The 25,077-nt window shown below is 40.6% G+C and overlaps 1 protein-coding gene across 4 annotated transcripts in view; it reads right to left on the minus strand.

Annotated features, from left to right (window-relative positions):
* Positions 1 to 21,603, minus strand: part of RABGAP1 (RAB GTPase activating protein 1) — a 152,968-nt gene extending 131,365 nt beyond the window's left edge. Inside the window, exons 1-3 of one of the 4 annotated variants that reach the window (XM_081236284.1) lie at positions 21,521 to 21,602; positions 17,847 to 17,988; positions 4,889 to 5,088 (exon numbers count right to left, since the gene is read on the minus strand). In XM_081236284.1, coding sequence (XP_081092410.1) covers positions 4,889 to 5,038 — 150 coding nt within the window. In that variant the 5' untranslated portion in view covers positions 5,039 to 5,088; positions 17,847 to 17,988; positions 21,521 to 21,602. Of the gene's footprint in view, positions 1 to 4,888; positions 5,089 to 17,846; positions 17,989 to 21,520 lie in introns of all 4 variants that reach the window. The other 3 variants (XM_081236283.1, XM_081236285.1, XM_081236286.1) reach the window with 3 other exon arrangements.
* Positions 21,604 to 25,077: the final 3,474 nt, after the last annotated feature.

Consider the following 25,077-nt stretch of genomic DNA (forward strand, 5'->3'; position numbering starts at 1 on the left):
GGAACATTCTACTTTCAGATTGAGGGGAAAATCTGTAATCTTTCTCTCTCCTTCATTTCTTTTTTTTTTTTTTGGCCATGCTGCACAGCTTGCAGGACCTAAGTTCCCTGACCAGGGATTGAATCCACACCCTTGGCAGTGAAAGCATGAGTCCTAACCACTGAAGCCCCAGAGGATTCCCTCTCCTTCATTTCTGATGGACAACTTTGCCAACTAAAGTATTCCTGGTTGGCAGTTTTTTTCTTTTAGCACTTTGAATATATCATCCCATTCTCTTACGGCCTGCAAGGTTTCTGCTGAGAAATCTGCTAAAAGCCTTATGGGGGGTTCCTTTGTAATGTGAGATAGTTTTTTTTCCCCTCTTGCTGCTTTAAAAACTGTTTGTCTTTGATTTTAGAACTTTATTGTAATATATCTTGGAGAGGATCACTTCGGGTTGAAATTTTGGAGGAACCTATAAACTTCATGAACTCAGATATCCAAATCTTTCCCTAAATTTGGGAAGTTTTGGGGCTTCCCTGGTGGTGCAGTGGTTGAGAATCCGCCTGCCAGTGCAGGGAACACAGGTTCGATCCCTGGTCCGGGAAGATCCCGCCTGCCACGGAGCAACTAAGCCCGTGCGCCACAACTACTGAGCCCACATACTGCAACTACTGAAGCCCACACGCCTAGAGCCCATGCTCTGCAGCAAGAGAAGCCACCACAATGAGAAGCCCGTGCACTGCAATGAAGAGTAGCCCCCGCTTGCTGCAACTAGAGAAAGCCCATGTGCAGCAACGAAGACCCAACACAGCCAAAATAAATAAATAATAATTAAAAAATAAATTGGGGAAGTTTTCAACCATTATGTCTCTAAATAAGCTTTCTGCCCATTTCTCCCTCTCCTGTCCTTCTGGGACTCCAATATTGCATAGACTGATCATTTTAGTGGTATGCCGTAGTTCACACTATGAACTGGGCCAGCTGGCCATGGGCCAGCTTTCTTCACTCCTTTTCATTTCCCCTCTGTTCTCAGACTAGATAATTTCAAATAATCTGTCTTGTCCTTCACAATACTTTCTTCTGCTTGATCCAGTGTTCTGATGCTCTCTATCGCATTTGTTTTCCCTAAGATGATGATGAGTGCTCAAGTGTGTGGTTTCTTCCAATCCCACAGAATCAGGTTGACTTTTTGCATGTGCTCACCAGCCATTTGCAAAGACTCACACATACCATTCTTGCCCTCAGGGTTGTGCACAGGGAGGCAGCCACAGGGTAGGGACACCTTTGGGTGAGGAGTGTGGAGCTCAGAGGTGGCCATGGGCCAGCTGGGGGATTGGCAGGGGAGGTGTCCCCAGTGGCTCATGGGTGGGCTTCCTGAGGGAGTCCCCAAAGCAGTTAATAGGATCCACACCCCTTGGATATGTTCCATTCCCAACCTTGGCTGCTCTTCTTCCAGCACAACTGTCGACCCCCAGGTTATCCAGTTTATGACTCAGTATTCTGGATGGAGTGAGAAAGAAATGGGCCCTTCTGGCAGTGTACCACAAAGCTGGCAAAGTCAGGTGCTCAATCACACACTCACTTTCCGCCACGGAAGAAATCATGAGCTAAATATCTGCTGGCACTGAGCTGTGCCACCTTGGGGGTGGGGTGACACACATAAAATGAAACTGTTCCTTTCTTCGTCTTCAATGGGTCCAATCTTGGATGTTTTTGCCCCAACAATGTGCTGGAACTTCTCTGCTGGACTCCTGGACTTCCATGAAGGTACTCTCATCTCATGTGGTAGAAAACTCCTGTACTGCCATTTTGATCACATTTCTTTCCATTAATTCTTTCTTTTACCCATTGAAATTAACTGTTGAGCCTCTCCAGTGAATTCCTCACTTCAGTTATTGTGCTCTTCCACTTCGGAATTTCCATTTGGCAATTTTGTAATTTCTATCTCCTTAATGATATTTTCTATTTGGTTTTACAGTCATCATACTTTCCTTTATTTCTTTAAGCATGATTTCTTTTAGTTCACTGAACATATTAGTAATGGCTACTTTCAAAGTTTGCATATTAAGTCCAATATGACTCTCACAAGCAGTATGTGCTGCCTTTTAAAAAATGATGTATGGGTAATATTTTCTTGTTTCTTTGCATGTCTCACATTTTGTGTTGGAAACTAGATACTTTAGGTAATGACGTTGTTCCAGTTCTCGGTACTGGTCTCCACACCCTGGGACTTATTTTTTATGCTTGCTTGTTTGTTTAGTGACTAGCTGACTTATTTTAGTAAATTCTATTCCCCTAATTCCCATGGTGTTAAACCTTTGATGTTGCTCCTCTGGGTTTGCCTTCAGTCATCCTGGGGTAGTAGTTTTGGCAGGATGCTCTGTCTCTATGACTACATGTGGATATTAAACTCCACTAATTGTGGCTGATTTCCTCAACAGTTTTCAACAATCCACTAAGGTAATAAATTGCTCCATAGAAGAAACCAATCAAATTAGGATACCTTGACAGGAGAGCTCCAGAGGTCAATGTCTGAGATCTGTCCCTACCACAGGCAGTCTTCTCCCTGCAAGCCTACAGTTAAACCGTATGTCCAACCAATCTAACAATCTCTTCCCAATTACCTTTCACCACAACCTCCACTGTTTTTGAGGGTACCCTTAGGCTTGAACTTCTCTACACTCTGTTGTAAATATGCTTTTTAAAAATTAGTTATTTATTTATTTATTTATTTATTTTGGTTGCACTGGGGGGTTTTTTGTTGTTGCTGTGTGTGGGCTTTCCCTAGTTGCAGCGAGCGGGGGCTACTCTTCATTACAGTGCACGGGCTTCTCATTGTGGTGGCTTCTCTTGTTGTGGAGCACGGGCTCTAGGTGTGCGGGCTTCAGTAGTTGTGGCATGTGGGCTCAGTAGTTGTGGCTCGTGGACTCTAGAGCATAGGCTCAGTAGTTGCGGCGCACAGGCTTAGCTGTTCTGCAGCATGTGGGATCTTCCCGGACCAGGGCTAGAACCCATGTCCCCTGCATTGGCAGGTGGGTTCTTAACCACTTAGCCACGAGGGAAGCCCTCTGTTGTAAATAAAGTCGGTTCTTGGGAAGAGATAAGGAGCTGTTTTATGGCCCACTTCTCACTGCAGGCAAAATCTCTGAGCTATAGCTATAAAGTTCAGAGTGCAGACAATGACGTACTTCTGTCTGAGTGACACATCTTCAGCAAATGAGTATTTGGTAGGTGTGGGAGGTTGTGTAGTAATCTCTGGTATTTTTGACTTCCCTCTATTCGTGTGGAACCACTACCTTACATGCCAGAGCCAGGGTAAGGGTAAGGGCAATTGGGCTCTCAGTATTCTCAGCAGCACTGTGCCCTACGTAGAGCCTTCATCCCAGAAGTAAGGTCTGGGCAAAAAAAAGGCAGCCCCTACCACTCATTCACACTTGGCCAGCAAAAGGTGACGGGGGCAGGATGAGGAATGCTCTCATCCTGCTCTTCACTGGAAGACAGCCCTCCAAGTGGGAGCTGTGGGGAGAGGAAACCCTATTTTCTTGACTGTACCAATCTGGAGTGGAGTTACCATCTTGCTCAGCTGGGAGATGGGAAGGAAAAAACACGTCTTGGTTCAAATACCAGATTCTTAACCAAATTTTAGTAAATTTCTCTGAATAAATGTTTCTTCAATTGCTCTATGTCCTTTAAAACATTTTCATAGACTTTAATTAAAAAAACATAGTAATTGTCACCAATTTTTCTGGGGAATGGGTCCACAAAGCTCACACCATCCATGCTGTCTCTCTCAGCCAGTTAACACATTCAAAGCTCTCCAAAAATGCCCTTCACATTTATAATAAAGTCCAAATTCCTACTAAGCTTTATAAAGTGCTGCATGATCCAGTTCCTACACATCACTGGATCTCATACTTTAGCACTTTTTATTTACTTTATTTACTCTGCTCTAATCTCTGTCCTAAAAAGGGTGGTCTTCCTCAGGGTCTTTTTATTTTCTGTTCCCCATGGAAAGTGCTTTTTCACATTTCTCCATGAACAGGTTCTTCCTCATTTCATTCAGATCTCTGCTCAAATGTCATTTCAAGACATTCTCTAAAACAGTACCTGCCATTCACTCTTTATCCATGTATTCTGCTTTGATTTTCTTCAAAGCACCTAAATTTACTTAACATATTCATTTTCCTATTTGCTTAGAATCTGTTTCCCCATTTGATTAAAAGCTCTAGGAGGGCAGGGGGCTTTGCTTGCCTTATTTGCTACTGTATCCTGAGTATTTATAACAGTACTTGGCACAAAGTCAATACTCAATGAACACTTGTTGAATAAATAAGACATAAACAAGAATCAAAATATTTTTAAAGCTACTTACATTTTAAGTGACATTAACAGGTAATCTGTTCTTACTTATATCCATAAAGAGCAAAACAGTAACAGAGTATGGGAAAAGAAGTTAATAGTGATTTATCTGGCTGAGAAAATATAAACAGAAATGGCCAAAAGCCAGGAATTTTAAGTTCTGTTTTAGTAATTCTAAAACTTATTTTTATAAATAGCACTGCAGACCTGCCACTGCCTTTACACTACATACACCAGGCCCCAAAAAAACAATCACCTCTAACTCAATGGGAAAATGAAAACAATACTAAAATAACAAATGTTTATACTATGATCACTAGTTTTTACAGTTAGGGATATCAGAAGATTTAGAAGCTAATCAAATTGAAAGTCCTTAATCAGATATAAATTTGTCACTATCACTAATTATAAATAAAACGCTTTAGCATTAAAAAAAAGAAAGGATATTATTTCCATGTCGTCACTTTCACTCCATATACCTTCCTATTAAGGCCAAGTTTTGCTTTTGCAAGGCTAAGCAAAAGAAATGCAGGTTATGTAGTTTTACCTTGAGTCCTGTTTTCTCGTCATCACTTCCATTATTTGTAGATGGTGTCTCATCTCCTTGCCTGGAAACCAAGACAAAATCTTCACTATTAAGAGTAGACACAGAGTCTGAGGAGACACTGATTTTTCCAACAGAAGCCTTGTCATCCATGACTCAAGAATGAAGCTCAACTCATGAATGATTAAATATTTTAAAAATGCCTGAAAAACAAAAACCATAAAGATACTCATATAGAATGTCTGCCAGATATTCAATTATGTTCTAATTTTTACAAAATACATATGGAAAAACTTAGGGGGGAAAAAAAAACTTCCAAAAGCTTTCCCAAAGACTTTCACTACTTACAGTTTAGGCTTTTTATTCCAGATATAAGGGAGTTTGATGAAATTGAGGGCCAAGGTACTTCATATTTCAAATAAATAAATAAATAAATAAATAAATAAATAAATAAATAAATAAATAAATAAATAAATAAAACATATTCCCTTGAGAATAACTCTGCCTACCTACACTGATTTCTTTGGCATATGTTGTAACTCTATTCTTTTTAGAGAAAAATTATGAAGTACTGAACTTGTTTTCTACCTTTAATTTGTAAAGCTATATAAACAAATGAAATTGAAAGTGCTTAGGACAATAACTAAGGTTTTCCTAACACTGCTGATACTTATACTAACAACATGTTTTAAGAAACAAAATTTCATATTAACCCCTCAAAAAAATAAATTCAAGGCAAGGCAAGCATAAATTCTAGAGCAGGGAAATACCTTACATAGCAAGAAATCAGAAGTCTATTAAAAACTCAATATTCCTATCCCACAGTTTCTTAGGACTCAACTTAATATGAACATCACCAATAAAAGAGTTTCAGGCCAAAAATTTCCAGCAAGAAGTTAAAAATGTGTCAATTATGAAAAGCTATTCAATTATTTATTGACTCATGGAATAAAACTCGAACTCATCTACCATTTAAAAACGTGGTTCTGGGGCGTCCCTGGTGGCGCAGTGGTTGAGAGTCCGCCTGCCGATGCAGGGGACATGGGTTCGTGCCCCGGTCCGGGAAGATCCCACATGCCACGGAGCGGCTGGGCCCGTGAGCCATGGCCGCTGAGCCTGCGCGTCCGGAGCCTGTGCTCCGCAACGGGAGAGGCCACAACAGTGAGAGGGCTGTGTACCACCAAAAAACAAAACAAAACAAAAAAACACGTGGTTCTGGGGACTTCCCTGGTGGTCCAGTGGTCAAGAATCCACCTTCCAACGCAAGGGACGAGAGTTTGAGCCCTCGTCAGGGAACTAAGATCCCACACGCCTCAGGGCAAATAAGCCAGCGTGCCACAACTACTGAGCCCATGCACTCTAGAGCCCACGTGCCACAACTACTGAGCCCATGTGCTGCAACGAAAGATCCTGCATGCCACAACGAAGATCTCACCGCAAGGAAGACCGAATGCAGCCAAATAAATTAATTAAAAAAAAATTCCTAAAAAAAAAAAAGAAAAACCTGGTTCTGCATATTTTGTGGCAATGTTCCCATTTGGTTGCCAAAACAACAACAGAACAGACGATACAACATTATACTCAGAGAGCTTTAACCAATAAACACAAGTTGCTCTTAAAAAAAAAAGTTGTTCTCTCTGTATGCTCATCTTGTATCCCAAAGAGGTAAAGGTTCTGAGAATCTGTTTAGTCTCTCCAATTAAGAAGTCCTGATCTATGCTTTGGATTTTTAATTGAACATACGTTTATTGAGCATACACCATATGCCAAGCACTATTTTTTCCTCAAAGGCTAACATCTAGATAAACACATGGCAGCAAGAATTACACAATCCCTGAATACCATAGTTGGAAGAAAACCTAGAAATTATCAATACTGTTAAACAGATAAGGAAATGGCAAACCCAAGACATGTAGGGTCATTTAATCAGGCATAACTAAAGCTCAAACCCTGGACTCCCTGCTGCTTTCAACTTAAACTAACTTCCTTGCTTAAAGGCTCTACTTTTCATAGGACTAAATCTAAATGTATAGCGTAGCATTTAGAGATGCTTCAAATGTACTTTTGAAAACTTTTTTAAAAATGTAGTTCTGCTTCATCTATGCAATGAATACTTACCAAGTGTCTAGTTTATAAAGAATAGAATATGCTAAACAAGAAAAAATAGATTCTTGCCCAAAAGGAGTTTATAATTTAGTAGAGAACAGAGGCAAATTGAACAGGTTAATAGGTACTGATTTAGGGTAAAGAAAACTATGGAAACATGTTGGAAGAGTTAAAAAATATACTAGAGGAGGTAATGTCTTTGCCAAGGATATATATGTTAATACCTTGAGGTATCTGCCCTCCTAGGATCCTCCTCCTAAAGTGGTTCCCTTGCTTCTGTACTCAGACAACTAGAAATAATCGTTCATGATCTAATAACCCTCCTTTTCCAAGTGGCCTGCCCATTCTTTCCCCAGAGTCAAATGCACTGCCTGCCTTGTTTCGGTTCCCATAGCAATTTACATTTCTTACAGTACCTATTATGTTGTGTTACAATTTGATGTTGAGTCCCTGAACAGCAAACTTAATATTCATATATCTATTTCACAGATTAGGAAATTGAGGCTCAGAGAGACGGTGTAACTTGTTCAAGGTAGTGGTTGTAATTTAACTGGTTAGAAGCAAAGCCAAAAATTGAACCAACATATCTATGATTCCAGAAGCTAAGCTCTTTCCATTAGATGATGATGCTTTTCCAATGCTACAAATGTTTGGGCTTTGTTCCAAAATAGTAAGTATCAGATAAAGGAGTCTCTATCTTTTTTAGAACTTGTACTTTGGGTAAGATTTTCATGCTTAATTAGTCTTTTTTCCATCTTTTAAAATGTTACTAATAGTAAGATAGCAGAGGGCCTGGGAAAGTTCCCTAAAGCTATGATCTCAGAGACACTGAGAACTTTCTACAGTATTCTAGACTCAAAAATAGTATACTTTGATATTTATACTATGAAACTGAGAAGATTCGGCAGGCTCAAAGTTCAACCTATTTTCTTTGAGGAGGTGACAGGAAAGTACACTTTATAAGATACTTTACTATTTGTTTTGGCACCTGAAAGTAACTGAATCACTCAGTGGGAATGGGATTTATCAAAACACTACGCAGTACAGGAAAGGTTATATAATAACACTCCTCTTCTCTGGCCTCCGTGGGCACAAGTGAAAAGGGAGCCCATGGCCTCCAAGGTCTCTGAATAAGACCACCCCTTCCCTGGACTCCATAATAAAGAGGTGCCCCCAGAACTTGGTATACTCCTGGCAAAATTCTAGAGTATTTACAACCTCTGTCTTGAGACCATAAGAACTAATTTTGTTGTCTTTAATCCCTACTTACACCAATTACCACACGAAGCCCGCTACTCTAATTCCAATTCTCATGGACAATAAAGTATAAACTTCCTCCCCCAAATACCCTGCACTGCCATCCCTTTCTACTTTTCTCTATACCACCTATCACCATTCGACACGTTTTACATTTTAATCATTTGTTTTTAAGTATCATGTAAGCATAAGGGCAGGGATTTTTGCCTGTTTCATTAGCTGCTGTATCCCTAACAAGTGAAAGAATGACTGGCACATAGTAGGTGCTCAAATATTTGCTAAAGAAATAGGATAAGTGGCAAATAAAGATGGAAAAGAACAAGAGCCACCCATGAAAAGGCAAGAGCAGCTTTTACAGACTGACAGTAAGAAGTCATATTTGTGACGGTAAAGCACACAATTAAGAGTTAGAAAAAAATCCAAGTTAGTATGCTGATTCTACTATTTAATAATAGTGTAAGCATGGTCACACCAAGCCTCAAATGAAAATGAAATGGTGTACTATCTACCTCATGGAGCCATTATATCTATATCATTATTATCTAAATGAAAATGGTGTACTATCTACCTCATGGAGCCATTATAAAAATTACTAAGGAATAGATATATGTATATCCAGGAGCCAACTGCTATTGAAGGGCTATCAAGAGTCTTGATGATGGCCAGTTCTTTTCCATTTCATCACTCTCTTCATTAACTGGAGAGTGAAACTTCCAATTTTAAAGGAATTAACAAGTAAAACTGATTTTGGAAATTCAATTCAGGAAACAATATTAGTGCAAAAATATATAACATTCTTAGTTCCATATTCTAATTTATTTATACCTAACTACATGTAAAGGAATACTTTGTATCTTTGTATAGTACTTTACAGATTACTAAAATATACACATTCTTTATCTCATTTTATCATCCTAACAATTCTGTAAGGTATACAGAGTCAAGATTTTTATTCCACTTTAAATAAAATAATATACATATGAACACCCTGGTATTTGGCAGGCACTCACAGTTTGTCTCCTTCTTATATAAGTGATGAGCCTAGATCCTTATATAACATGTCCAGTTACCAACAGGGCCAGGTTGGTGAGTGCCAGTTCAAGGATGTTTCATTCTATCTCCTTTAACACATCAACTGACTTAAAATGATAGGTAATTTTGCTTAATTATGCAACCTCATGCATCCAAACCAAAGGTTCAGTTATGTTATATCCTGCTCTGTAACATAAGTGACAATTCTATGCTCAACTATGCACTTCTGCGAAGATCATAGTAAATAATGTACCTCAATCTTGTTGAATGAAAATTCATTTTCATTCTCAATCTCCTCTTAAAACTATAAACCCATCTAAAGGAAAGTGAAATGTAAAAGAACTAGCCATGGTAAAGGCTCTTTTGACAGTCTGTCAAAAGCAGTCAGTTCCTGGATAATCAGTGTTTACTTTTTAAAAACTTGAACTTTTTTGGGACAGAATACCATCAGATATTTGTACTGTTTCTAACATCGTTCACAGCAGTAACATAAACAGTGAACTTGCAGTGGCATGGATTTGCTAATGTGCAATTAGTAGAGGAAAAATCACCTCCCAATAAGTGACCTACCAAACTTGATAAAAGAGGTCTGCGTGATACTTGTAATTGAACTTGACATGCTTGAGACAAGTAAAATGTGCTAGTTCCCGGCCACTAGTTCAGCACTCTGGTTCATCTTTGTTTCCTTGCTTTTCCTGAAACTCTTCCTGAAGGAGAAGCACTAACTCCTTCTGCACTTCAATGGGACTCCCCACTCTCACTGAGCAGTCCCTCTCAAAATCTGGCTCCCTTACCTCTCACCAAGCTTCACTGCACATCCTCTTTTAAAAGCTGAATTCAAACCTTGTCTATGGGACCCTGGGTACTTCAACGTTCTCTGAGCATCCGTTCGGAAAGGAAAAAAAATATGTATCTATAAACATTTAAAAATCAACAATACAAAATTTCAAAACCCAAACTATTCTTTTCAGTTCTCATCTTACTTCTACCAGCTGAAATAAATGAAAATGCTGATCATTTCCGTATTGTGAAACTCTTATCTTTTTGCTTCCATTTTCTACCTCTGGTACCTTTTCCCAGCTGTCTTTTGAGTTCCTTTTTTTCTGCCCACTCTTTATTTTTTCTTTAATTTAAAAAGATTTTATTTTGTTTATTTTTGGCTGCATTGGGTCTTCATTGCTGTGCGCAGGCTTCCTCTAGTTGCGGTGTGGGGGCTTCTCATTGCGGTGGCTTCTCTTGTTGTGGAGCATGGGCTCTAGGCGGGTGGTCTTCAGTAGGTGTGGCACACGGGCTCAGTAGTTGTGGCACGCGGGCTCAGTAGTTGTGGCTTGCGGGCTCTAGAGCACAGGCTCAGTAGTTGTGGCGCATGGGCTTAGTTGCTCTGCGGCATGAGGGATCTTCCCAAACTAGGGCTCGAATCTGTGTCCCCTGCATTGGCAGGCAGATTCTTAACCACTGCACCACCAGGGAAGCCCCTCTGCTCACTCTTTAAATTCATCCTGGCCTCCTTCTTGTTCCATCCTGGCCTCCTTCTTGTTCCATGGAACAAGATCTCTTAGCTATCTCAGTACCTCATGTGGTTATAAAAAAATTTTTTTGTATGCTGATGATACTGCAGCCCTGTCTTTCTCCCTAATTTCATGTGGGTGTTTGTGTTTTGTTTTTTTTTTCTATTCTGTACTGAGTGATATGTGCCAGGCACTAGGTACAGTGTTACGGAGAGGAAAGGTACTCTTTACCCTTGACAGGCTTACAGTAAAGAAAATGGACAAGTAAACAAGTAATTACAATAGAGTATAGTGCTTGGTATAATAGAGGTATGCAAATGGTGTTATGTGAATACACAGGTGGGATCTGCTACATGTGTCCCATGTCCAAAGCAGTCCCCATCTTCACACAAGCATAGTCTTCCTCATATCTCCCCTAACAGTGGTTAATAACCACTGATCCAAGATAGAAACGTCCCCCCAAATCCATGACTCCTTTTCTCATTCTCCCTTGGGATTCTAATGGATTTTAGTTCCAAAACATACCCCAAATCTATTCCTTCTTTGCCATCTTTCATGTCACTGACTTAAGTATTTCATTCTCTTTCAACTTAGCTACAACATAAGTCTCCCTTCCTAGACTCTCTCTAGTCATTACCAAGGCCTCATAGTTAATTTCTAAAATTCAGATTTGATCATATATCCCACCCCTTCCTTTGACTGCTCCTGACTGAAAACAGAAAAAAATCCAAACTCTTTATAATATCATTAGTTCTTAAAAATCTGGAGCCAATCTATCATTCTAGTTTTATCTCCTTCTATCAAACCATACCAGACAACTCACCAAATATATCATGCATTGTTATGCTTTCAAGGCTTTGCTCATGCCATTTCTTAAGCTAGGAATGTGACTTCATTTCCCCCATTAGTCCTTCTTCCCCACCAGCAACCTTGGGATACAATCAAATATTCAACCTCCCCTTTTCCCTTCTGAAACATTCCTTATTTCCCTCTAGGGCTCCGAAGGCTTTTTGTTTGCTTGCTTTTTAATTTTATCACAGAATTACAGCATTTATTACACCGTAAAGTGTTATACGTCTTTTCTCCTATACTATATTGATCATTCATTCCAGAAACAATTACTTAGTATAAACCACCATGGTAAATACTGGGAATACAATGAGCACACATAGTCCCTTTGAACTACTTGTGAACAGGGATCTTAGGTTCTATTCATATTATCTTCATATCCTTGCTATGGCAGTCCTCAATAAATGTGATTGGATGAATAATACTCTCTCATCAGTGTTTAAGTGATAGAGTCTGTGTAATGTGAGATGAACAAATGACAAATATGATACACTACAAGCATGTCTGGGATGTGGATATGAATGACAACTGGAAAAAGAGACTCAAAAAGAACTACCCTTGAGTGTGCCTGACTGACTCTTCATCAAGTTTCTAACTGTGAAAACCAGATAAACAACACTGAGCCACAAAACATACCTTGGATTCCCTTTGTACCAAAACACTCATCACTTCCCTCCCAATCCTCATCATTTTTGTTTGCTCAGCAAGTGAAAAAATGAGCACAGCTTTAGGGAATCTTAAGGAGGATACTTAAATCATCTTGCTAAGTCTAAAGAGAACAATACTTAGCAGTTCCTGAGTATCAATTATATATGCCCAACATGGTACTTAGAAGCTTTATATGCATTACTACTAATCTTTATATTAACCTTGCCAGAAAGGTATAAACTTCATATGACAGACAAACTGAGGCTTAGACTGGTTCAATAACTTGCTTAAGTTCACAGAGACAATTATAGAACTTGATCCAAACCCAGGTATCTAGGTGCCTATGTCCTTTTCAGGAATGCACCTCTCCTCCTTGGTGTTCCTATCACCATTCTCTCCCCGTTCCAATCCATACTCTATGTTGCTCCCAGTTATATATACCCTTTAAAACACAGATCTGCTAAGATTACTCTCTGTTGAGAAAAAGACAAGTCAGGAAGTAGCAAGAGAGTCAAGTCTCAAAGATGCTGTAGCAGGCCAATTCTTGTGGGTTTGTAGCTCTTTAAAATTAAACCACAAAGAAGTTATTTTTTAAAATCATACAATCTTTTTTTTTTTTTTTTTTTTTTTTTTTTTTTCGGTACGCGGGCCTCTCACTGTTGTGGCCTCTCCCGTTGCGGAGCACAGGCTACGGACGCGCAGTCTCAGCGGCCATGGCTCACGGGCCCAGCCGCTCCGCGGCATGTGGGATCTTCCCGGACCGGGGCACGAACCCGTGTCCCCTGCATCGGCAGGCGGACTCTCAACCACTGCGCCACCAGGGAAGCCCTAAAATCATACAATCTTAATCTCAGCTTTTTTCTTTTTTTCTGGCTTTGAGATTTGTTTCCCTGCATTGGTTTTCATATGAACTTCTCACAGCCTATCCCTGGGAAGGGTAGGACAAATCTAACAAAACTCAGTGGAAAATCATCCCATTTTTAGAAAAATAAATTCCTTTCCACCACTGCTAATTGCTAAACAATAGATGTGTCTTTAAGTCTGACTTTGAATTTGGGGGCTGTTTATTTGAATTATTTTAGTGAGCTAAGAACCATATTAATTTAATCCTTCTGAATAATTTCAGCTCAGCTTTAAAAACCAAAAAGAAAATATAACTTAATCATCTTGGGCCTACAGCACATAAAGGCAAGAAAAACCAGCTTATCTAATAGTCACTTTTAGGCAAATTTTAACCCATAATGCCTGTGACAATCCACTTCTTTAAACTATGAAGTGACTCTTTTTTTTTTTTTTTTTGTGGTACGCGGGCCTCTCACTGTTGTGGCCTCTCCCGTTGCGTTGCGGAGCACAGGCTCCGGACGCGCAGGCCCAGCGGCCACGGCTCACGGGCCCAGCCGCTCCGCGGCATGTGGGATCTTCCCGGACCAGGGCACGAACCTGTGTCCCCTGCATCGGCAGGCAGACTCCCAACTAATACACCACCAGGGAAGCCCTAAAGATTAAAACTTTTTAAATCTTTTTAAAAATTAAAAAACTTTTGTCTTATGAGTTATTATATTCCTATAGTTAAGCTATCTTTTGTAGTTCATCTGGAATTGAAGTTAAAGAGTCACTTCAGGGCTTCCCTGGTGGCACAGTGGTTGAGAGTCTGCCTGCCGATGCAGGGGACACAGGTTTGTGCCCCGGTCCGGGAGGATCCCACATGCCGCGGAGCGGCTGGGCCCGTGAGCCGTGGCCGCTGAGCCTGCGCGTCCGGAGCCTGTGCTCCCCAACGGGAGAGGCCACAGCAGTGAGAGGCCCGTGTACCACAAAAAAAAAAAAAAAAAAAAAAAGAAGTTTTAATCTTTAAAAACTGTGGTTAAATGTACGTAACATAAACTTTACCATTTTAGCCATTTTTAAGTGTATAGCTCTGTGGCTTTAAGTACATTCACATTGTGCAACCATCACCACCACCCACCTCTAGAAAGTTTTCATCTTCCCCAATTGAAACTCTGTACCTATTAAATTCCAACTCCTGTTCCACCAGGCAACCAACATTCTACTTTGTCTCTGTGAATCTGACTACTCTAGGTACCTTACATAAATAGTAGAATCATATGGTATTTATACTTTTATGGCTGGCTTATTTCACAAGTTCATCTATGTTGTAGCATGCGTCTGAATTTCCTTTCTTTTTAAGGTCAAATAGCATTCCATGGTATGTATATACCACCTTTTGTTTATCCATTCACTGGTCAATAAAAGTTCTAAAAACCTAATTTTAACTTTATAGGATCTTTAGGATAAAACTCACAAAATCAATACAGAAAAGTGCCTAAAGATGACAGCCAATGTTCTCAGAGTTACTTCTCACTTTCTCAAAGACTAATCAAGCTTCATTAAGACTTTTTAAAGTTAACAGTCTGGTATTACATTGAAAAACCAACTGGGATTTGAACTCCTTAGTCCTTTTTGATTTAATTTGGACAATGTTATAGTTTCAGTTTTCTCATACCTAAAATGAGGGGAACAAACCCTTTCTACTCTTTTGTGAATGAGAATATCCAGGAAAGGGGTGGGGGGCGGGACTGCCAGGTTCTTCCCAGTCCTAATCCATGATGTAAGCATAATTAGTTCCATTTTTACAAATGAAGAAACTGAGAATCAGAATCCTTAAGTATCTTACCTTCAGTCATATATTAAGTAAGTTCAAGACTTGGGATATCTATATCTTTCTGATTCCAAAGTTCACACTCTACCCGCTGTATTTTGATACTTTAAATGAAAGGTACAAAAAGTAAGAAGTGGGGATGAAATGCACAAAAAACAATTCACTTAACTCTGTGTTCTTATCTGAGTGCAATACTGCTGACACCTGAAGAAAATAAACCATGTAAGTGGTTTTCCCATGTTCCTCTGGCTATTTCAGGAAACAGCACTTTAGTTTTTTGCAGAACTCTAGGTATGCTGGCTTTATGCCCCTTCAACACAATATCTCTGCAGCTAAATTTTAAAATTATTTGGATGCCACTGACCCAAGAGAAACCCACCTCTGGGAACACAAGGAGAGTTAGTTAATGTTAATGTATCGGCCAAAAAGTTCGTTCGGGTTTTTCCACACGATGTTATGGGAAAACCTAAATTAACTTTTTTTGCCAACCCAATACTACTCATTCACAAGGTCAGATTATACTTCAAACCTCAGTAATATACATTTTTTTGTAAAAGTATCCTTGTATTTACTTTTTCTGGAATGGATTTCTAAAGCATAATATAATTTACACTAGTGCTCTATAAATATAAAAACATAAATATTTTTAAGCAATGCAGGATTTCCTAAAGACTTTTTCTGGACTTCTCTAGTGGTGCGGTGTTTAAGAATCCGCCCGCCAATGCAGGGGACACGGGTTCAATCCCTGGTCTAGGAAAATCCCACATGCCCTGGAGAAACTAAGTCCGTGTGCAACAACTACTGAGCCTGCACTCTAGAGTCTGCAAGCCACAACTACTGAAGCTCGTGAGCCCTATGGCCCGTGTGCCACAGCCCAAGTGCTGCAACTACTGAAGCCCGTGCACCTAGAGCCCGTGCTCCACAACAAGAGAAGCCACTGCAGTGAGAAGCCCGTGCACTGCAACGAAAAATAGCCCTCGCTCGCCGCAATTAGAGAAAGCCTGCGCGCAGCAACAAAGACCCAACGCAGCCAAAAAAAAAACAAAAACAAAAAACCACTTTTCCTGCTTTCAGGAAATTAGTCAATATACTTCCTTCTCATCCACAGCAAAGAATATGTATCTATTCCGTTTAGAATACCAATCTGTCTATACTTTGATCTGAAATGTTTAAACTATGTGAATTTAATGCTAAGTAAGCAAATCATCTGATAGATAGTCAAAGCCTGAGATTAATGCAGTAAATATGGTTCCTCTTTTCCATGACCTCTGATTTTCAAGGGAATGTGTGTAGACAAACCATGAACTTTGGCAGAAGACACACAGTTTTCTGAATCTTCTGATACAAGAATGCCCTGGTCCATAGTTATACAAGGAAGGTGGGACACTTGTTAAGTGTGTTGAATAGGGGGTGGGCAACCAAAAAACATTTACTGAGCACTTTCACTCACAGCACTGGGATAGGCACCATGTAAGAAGATAAAAGAATTCACATATATTTAATTTAGTTTCACAGACTTTTTTTTTTTTTACAATTTTTTTGGGGTTTTATTTATGTATTTATTTATTTTTGGCTGCGTCGGGTCTTCGCCGCTGTGCATGGGCCCCCTCCAGTCGCGGTGAGCGGGGGCCGTTCTTCGCTGCGGTGCACGGGCTTCTCACTGCGGTGGCCTCTCTCGCTGCGGAGCACGGGCTCTAGGCACACGGGCTTCAGTAGTCGCGGCACGCGGGCTCAGTAGCTGTGGTGCGCGGGCCCAGCTGCTCCGCGGCATGTGGGATCCTCCCGGACCAGGGATCAAAACCGTGTGCCCCGCATTGGCAGGCAGACTCTCAACCACTGTGCCACCAGGGAAGCCCTCAAAGACGTTTTTTAAACCTATCTAAAAAGTTCTTTTCTCACAACCCAAAAGCAAAAAAATAAAGATTAAAAAAAAAAGAAGTTTCTACTAGGGAACAATTTTTTATCTAAGAATTAGCTTTTGAGGTTAGATAGAAATCAGATTTTTCTTCAATTCACAGAGAACTCAACAGGTAACTACAATAAAGATATAACCACTTCTCTTTTGCAGGTATATCAGAGGTCTATTCATAGGAAATCATGTATCACAGCAAAAAAGATTTACATGACATGTTTCTACTCTCACCCTGCCAGAATCCATTTATCAGCATATTTAAAAGGAATGAGAGGACTTCCCTGGTGGCATAGTGGTTAAGAATCTGCCTGCCAATGCAGGGGACAAGGGTTCGAGCCCTGGTCCGGGAAGATCCCACATGCCGTGAAGCAACTAAGCCCGTGCGCCACAACTACTAAGCCTGTGCTCTAGAGCCCACGAGCTACAACTACTGAAGCCCACACGCCACAACTACTGAAGCCCGCCCGCCTAGAGCCCGTGCTTCACAGCAAGAGAAGCCACCGCAACCAGAAGCCCGTGCACCACAACGAAGAGTAGTCCCCGCTCGCCGCAACTAGAGAAAGACCGCGCGCAGCAACGAAGACCCAATGCAGCCAAAAATAAATAAATTTATTTTAAAAAAAGCATGAGAGTTTATTACCCTATGGTAAAAGCATTAAAATGGTTAACTCGTGGCTCTTCACAATAGTATTATACAACCGCCTAAAATTTAATCCAATTTAGCCTTGAATGCTGTCTCTTAATACCCATAATGATACTTAAAATACGTTCCCAAAGAAAGATTTTGCATATCAATTCCTTTTCCTGACACAGGGGCACCCTCAGAAGCTGGAAAACAAGATGATAACCACAGATTCCTGGTTATAAGTACCAAAGTGTAAAAATGAGGAAAAATGGGAAAAAGAAATTTTTTAAATAGTCCAATTATTGTTAAGCTTTGAGAGTTAATAACATTTTGTTAACGTTACCACAGAAACTAATTTGCTAATGTACCTTAAGAAGATGCCATATTTGGGACTTCCCTGGTGGTCCAGTGGCTAAGACCCCACGCTCCCAATGCAGGGGGCCCGGGTTCGATTCCTGATCAGGGAACTAGATCCTGCATGCCGCAACTAAAAGATCCCACATGCTGCAACTAAAAGATTCCACATGTCACAACTAAGACCCGGCGCAATCAAATAAATAAATAAATAAACATTTTTAAAAAAGAGAGAGAGATGCCATATTTTATTATGGAGAAAAATTTATTGCCACAAATATTAATAAATGCCAAGGAGTAGTGTTTATTACACAAAAGCTGATGCAATCTTAACTGGAGATAAGTAACAACCACGCATTAACTCCTAAGGAGTGCAAACCTCCAAATCTGGCAGCACGGCCACAAAATTAAGAAGATATATTTCTCATGTTTTACAGCCAAGGTAATATATACTATTTAATGTCAAGCATGAACTTAAGAACAAATTTAGGGCTTTATTTTTACTATTTTATGATACTCGGAAAAAGGGATTTGGAGGAAAAGTTAGGCCTCAGAGAACTCTACTAGATAGAAAGAACAGCCTTCAGAAAGTTCTGGTGATTACCTCAGAGTACTATAGTTGCTTTGGCAAGAGGAAAACTTCCAGGCTAAATTCTATGAACTAGAGTGTTCATGACTTGCAAACTGCCATATTTGGTCAGACTTTGCACATGAAGAGACACAAGGCAGTTAGGGGCCAACAAAAGTCGTTATAATATAAGTTTAAGTGTCTATCCAGTACTGCTTTGACTTACAATTCTTCTAAAGAATAAGCATCTCAAGGTCAACACAAAACTGGAGAGGGTCGGGGGAGACCAGGTAACCATTTTATGCCAAAGGAAACAGCTGTTAAATTTGTATGTTTTATCATGGACAGCCAAATCCTTGGCCTTGGATTTTCTTTCTTTAGAATCTAACCACGGAAAATCAATAAAACAAGGCAGTTACATACAAAGCACCCAAATGTCATGCCAAACTCTGCTTTATGTACGCTGGTTAAATTAGCACTTCTTTAACGCTGGAGTTCTATCTCCAAGAAAGATTATTTAACAGTTTTATATACATTCATTTCACATGCTTGAAAAGTGTGATATCTGATTATATTGACAACTACAAAGAAAACACTTGGGCAGCATATGCTAGAACCTCAGCACATCAGTATCTATAAAGACACTCAACAGTAGAACTGATATAAACTAATTGTTTTCTGAAGCCTGTACTCAAAGGTCACTTGTTAAAATAATCACTGTGAAATGGTGAGACCTTCAAAGTAGGCTTCACTTAAGCTGGAAACACTTTAGCTGGAAACATGCTCAACAAAAGATAATGACTTCTTTAAAAGAATCTGGGCTGTAAAGTTTAGCTGGAAATATACTCAGTAGTAGAAAATGACTTCTTTAAAGAATCTAGGCTATGGGACTTCCCTGGTGGCACGGTGGTTAAGAATTCGCCTGCCAATGCAGGGAACACGTGTTCATGCCCTGGTCCAGGAAGATCCCACATGCCGAGGAGCAACTAAGCCCGTGCACCACAACTACTGAGCCTGCGCTCTAGAGCCTGCGAGCCACAACTACTGAGCCCATGTGCCACAACTACTGAAGCCCGTTCTCCCCAACAAGAGAAGCCACCGCAATGAGAAGCCTACACACTGTAACTAGAGAAAGCCCGCACACAGCAACGAAGACCCAACGCAACCAAAACTAAATAAATTTATTTTTAAAAAATAGAATGTAGGCTGTAAAGTTGAGATACGTTTAAGAAAAAACATGTCCCCTCATGTAGATAATGTGAATACACTTCTTCCAATCTGCAGTAGAAAAGATAGGAAACAGGTGCCTTCACTTTTACAGAGTCCCACTAGACTACATATGCAGTAGAAAAGATAGGAAACAGGTGCCTTCACTTAGAGTCCCACTACACTATATATGCAGTAGAAAAGATAGGAAACAGGTGCCTTCACTTTTACAGAGTCCCACTAGACTACCATTTTATCCAGGTTAAGCACCTGTAAACTGCTAATAAAACACTATGCCAAAATCAACTATACCTCAACAAAAATTTTTAAAAAAATAAAAAAACAATAAAAAAAACCCCACTATGCCAAAGAATGCCAAAATGTATATAGTTGATAGGTTAACTACCCAAATATATACCTTAATACCGATGAGCTGTTAATTAACTGTAAAATGAGTTATAAAACTGAAATGAAAAGTGTACCACAACATAGCAATAGTTCAATTTTAATTACAAAGTTGAGTTGATAAAGCTATATGTGAATTTTAAATGTTACCAATAAATACAAATCAATCATGGATTCAAATTTCATTAATGGAAACTGAGGTCTACAAAGGAAGATTATAAAGAACTCTGCCCCTTATTTATTTTCAGTTTTTATAAGTAAATTCGAATAAAAGCCTCAAATATATATTAAAATAGCACCTTATACACGCTAGAATTAAGGCCAGCAGGTCCTTCGTTTAAAAAAAAAATTGAATGTGCACTCCCTTGGCATTTAAGCTTTTTTTCAACTTTCCAAACATCAGTTTTATGTGGAAACTCAGTTCAATTTACTCTCTTTGGTTTTTTCTCTTCCTAAATAAACAAAGCAGCTGGAAACAGACACACTCGCGACTTACTACTCCAGTCACATGTATGTGAATACAGGTATTTACCTGAATGAACATATCAAATGAATTGTGAAACCCGTCTCTGGCAGGTTTTTTTTTCCACTGACAAACAAAAAAGCCAAAAGATCTCCAATTCAAGCTGGAACAAGATTTAAACTAACGGAGCACCAGCAGCATGATCACTTATCACTTATCACATAAAAGTCTGCTAGGACTTTTATTCCAAGATAAAGTATGGAGATGACTTTAAAGCAGGTGCATATGATTACAATCCGAATGTTAGAAGAGAAGGAACACCAAAGTACTACCAGGTAATGGACAGAGAACTCCTGGAAGTCTGGGGTTATCCTCGGGCTTTGTTGAACACCTAAAGCCCTGAAAGTTGCTGGGAATCAAGATACAGCAATGAGGTATCGGGGGCAGATACTTAAAGTATCTGGGGAGAGGGGAATACCGGGGACACTTCGATTGCAGGCGAGGAAAATGAGACAGAAACGTCAACACGAGACGGCAGACCGACACTAGCATAAAGCAAGCCTTTCAAATTAGGCGCAGCGCAGGAAGCTAGCCTGAGGCCGAAGCCAGCCTAAGTCACAGGTACAGGCCCAGCTAGCAATGGGGAGAAACTGAGGCGGAGGGAGCGGCCAGATTCCCAAATAGGACCTGTCCCCAGACGTGTAAGTCAAGAGACAAGCCGGCTTTGCTGGGGGCGAGAGGGACGGCCGCAAGTGAAGGACTGGGAAGACTCACACCCACCCAGACAGGGGGAACCGGTTTGGGCAGGGGCTGCCGGAGCGTTCCCGCTTGCGCATGCGTCCTCCCCCCCACGGCCGCGACTCCCCCTCCCCCGCAATCACTGCTCCCCTCAGAACCCGGCTAGTCAAGGGAGCTGAGCGCAGTCACGCCTGCCCCGCTCCGCGGGATGAGAACACGGCTTGGCCTCCCGCAGGGGCCGTCGGAGGATCCCCCCGGGCTTGGTGGATGGAGGGGTGGGAGGAGGGGGGGGGGAAACACGGCCCTACCCGACCCGCCGTCTCCTTCTCCGCGGCCCGCCGTTCGCCGTCCCGGAGGCTCCGCCGCTTGGGCCTCCCCAGCCGCCCTGCCCCCGCCCTCCCCGCCCCCTACTCACGTGAGAGAGGCTCCTTCCGCCCTTCGCCCCGCCTACTGCCCTGTCTCATAGGCCCACGGCAAAGCCGAGCGGCCCCATTGGCCCAACAACAGGCGGCGGGGGCGTACTTCCTTTCCTCGAAGCCCCACCTGGGCTTTTAGCCCGCCTCCGGAGTCTGAGTCTGCGTGGAGTCTGCACTCTGGGAGCAGTATTCAACGCCGTGGTGTGTCCGTGCTTGGGCCGATAGCGGCTCTGTGCCTGCATCAGGGACTGGAAGCAGGATCGGTGGGGGTAGCAGTCTGGGTAGTACCTTTTGCGCCTGAGAGGGGTACAACCCTAAAGACACTGGTGCTAGAGCACGGAATCCCTTGCTCACCTTTAACGTTCAAATGCTGTTTCTAAAGCAGCCCTTAATGATGTAACCCAACTCACCTGCCCTTTATTGAGGGCGCAAAAAGTGCCAGGGATTGTGATAGGTAGGTTCTTTTACAGGTATGTCACTTGGCTTTACCACAAACCTTGAGAATATCATTGAGAATGATATGATTTTTTTTCTCATTTTGTAAGGGAGTCCAGCCTAAGCAACAGAATTCAGTCCAGAAGTCAAAACTTCTGACTTTGAAGTCAAGGGCGACTGGCTACAACACAGCTACCTCGAGGTATCTGAGACACACAGAATAGAACAGAAATGAACAAGGTGGTTGCATACTGCTACTCAAAGATGGGGCTGGGATTTTATTTAAAAATTATTTGAAAGTGATATACAGAGCAACGGCAATAGAATGAATTTTAAAGTCCCTGTCCTGAATGAATTTACAATGTAGTTGGAAACAAAAATAATGATTATTAAAGGTGCTAATTAAGTCTTGACAACTTATGAAATCTTTCTACAGCCTCTCCCTCATTCTTTCTTTATTCAAATAGCATATGCTCTTTTCCTGGTAAATGAGTCATTCGCAAAGTTTTCCTGTGGATGTTGCATCTAACTCCACCAGAGAAAAAGCAAAAAAAAAGCTGTGCTCTGTTGCAGTCCTCTTTGTGACTTGTCTATTATAATAGACTTGGCTGCACTCCCGCAGCAAAATAGCTTTCTTCCTTTTCTCCTCATAGAGTTATGTAACAAAAATGCACACCCATTTTAAAGTATTTAAACAACAGATAAAACACTAGGAAGAAAGTAAAATCCCCTGAAATCCTGGCACTCTTGACAAAACCACTTTTAATAGTTTGGTGACCATAAATTCATGTATTTCTTGATTCATATGTATTACCCCAATATATATATAAACCTTAACATATATTTTTTAAATAAAATTTTATTACAGAATCACTACAGTATGCCCTGGAGAAAAATATAAAATAGGGACAACCTAAAATAAAAAACAAAAACATCACATTCCCAATACAAATATTAATACTTTAATATGTAGCCTTCTTTGTGTGTCTATATATTGTTTTTCAAAATGAGATCACACAGTTAAGCAGTCTGCTTTATTCAATTAACAATATCTACCTTACCATTTCACTAAATTTTCCTCTCATCTAATTCCTAGATCGCATTCAAATTTTCTAACAACCTAAAAGTATTTTTACAGCTGGCTTTTCCAAATCAGTAATATCATTTCAGTAAATTTTCCTCTCATCTAATAACTATAATCAAATTTTCTGTTGTCCAAAATATATTTTTTTACAGCTAGTTTTCCCAAATCAGCATCCAATCCAGGCCCACATGTTGTATCTGGTTGTGATGTCCCTTAAGTATTTTTTAATCTAGCACTTAAGAAAAAAAATGGAAAGACACTGGCTTATTGAAGAAATCGGTCCAGTTGAAGTGCAAAATTTCCCATCTTCTGGATCTGAATGGTTGCTTCCTCAAGAAGTCACTGAATTTGTTCCCTTAGACCTTGTATATCCTGGAAATTGGAATTTATATCTCAAGCTCAATGGATTGATGTGGTAAGCTGGAGGCAGAATGGGAAGTTCCTTGAATGCTTAAATAAGGAAAATGAAGTTCAATCTATAAATACAGAGAGCCCTTAGAGGTTTCTAAGGATAGTGCCAATATCAGATTTGAGTTTTTTAAAAATTTCATTCTGGTAGGAGTAGAAAAGGGAAAACAGGGAGTAAATAGAACACTCTGGAGGCTGCCTAAGTTCAGAAAGGCGTGAACTAGGGCAAAAGAAAGGGGGAGAAAAAAGGAACTGGGTTTGAAATATCTTCAAGTTTGTTGATTCTTTCTTCTGCCTGCTCAAATCTGGTTTTGAACTCCCTAAGTGAATTTTCTTCTCTCTATTATTATATTTTCAACTCCAGAATTTCACTTAAGTTCCTTTTTTTCTTTTTTTTTTGCGTTACGCGGGCCTCTCACTGTTGTGGCCTCTCCCGTTGCGGAGCACAGGCTCCGGACGCGCAGGCTCAGCGGCCATGGCTCACGGGCCCAGCCGCTTCGCGGCATGTGGGATCTTCCCGGACCGGGGCATGAACCCGTGTCCCCTGCATCGGCAGGCGGACTCTCAACCACTGCGCCATCAGGGAATCCCTAAGTTCCTTTTTATAATTTCTATTTCTTTAATGATATTCCCATTTTTTTGTACATTTTCCAGACTTCATCCATGTTTCATTTTAGCTCAATGAGCAACTTTAAGACAGTTTTAAAGTCTTTGTCTAAATGCCAGATGATATCACTTATATGTGGAATCTCAAATATGACAAATGAACTTATTTATGAAACAGAAACAGACTCACAGACATATAAAAAACTTATGGTTATCAAAGGGGTAAAAGGGTGGGGGAGGGATAAATTAAGAATTTGGGATTAACAGATACAAACTACTACATATAAAATAGATAAATAGGGCTTCCCTGGTGGCGCAGTGGTTGGGAGTCCGCCTGCTGATGCAGGGGACACGGGTTCGTTCCCCGGTCCGGGACGATCCCACATGCCGCGGAGTGGCTGGGCCCGTGAGCCATGGCTGCTGAGCCTGCACGTCCAGAGCCTGTGCTCTGCAACGGGAGAGGCCACAGCAGTGAGAGGCCCGTGTACCACAAAAAAAAAAAAAAAAAAAAAGATAAATAACAAGGTCCTACTGTATAGCACAGGGAACTATGTTCAATATCCTGTAATAAACCATAATGAAAAAGAAAAAAATATATACATATATAAAAATTGAATCACTTTACTGTACACCTGAAACTAACACAACATTATAAATCAACTATACTTCAATAAAAATAAAATACAGAACTCTTGTATTTGGAGAACAAGTTTCTTATTTCCCACCCTGGCTCCAGCAAGCCATACCAGGAATATAAACATGACTGCCTACACAGGGTTGAGGAGTAGGAACGAGTAGGTGCTATCACACTAAAGGCTCACATTGACTGAAATTAACCTCAATTGACCAACCAAATTTTCCCCTGGAACATGCAAGCATTCAAACAGACTACAGAGTTCCAAAATAGTTACTTCAC

Source organism: Mesoplodon bidens, assembly GCF_964165515.1.
Source record: "Mesoplodon bidens genome assembly, chromosome: 6".
NCBI classification, from domain to species: domain Eukaryota; kingdom Metazoa; phylum Chordata; class Mammalia; order Artiodactyla; family Ziphiidae; genus Mesoplodon; species Mesoplodon bidens.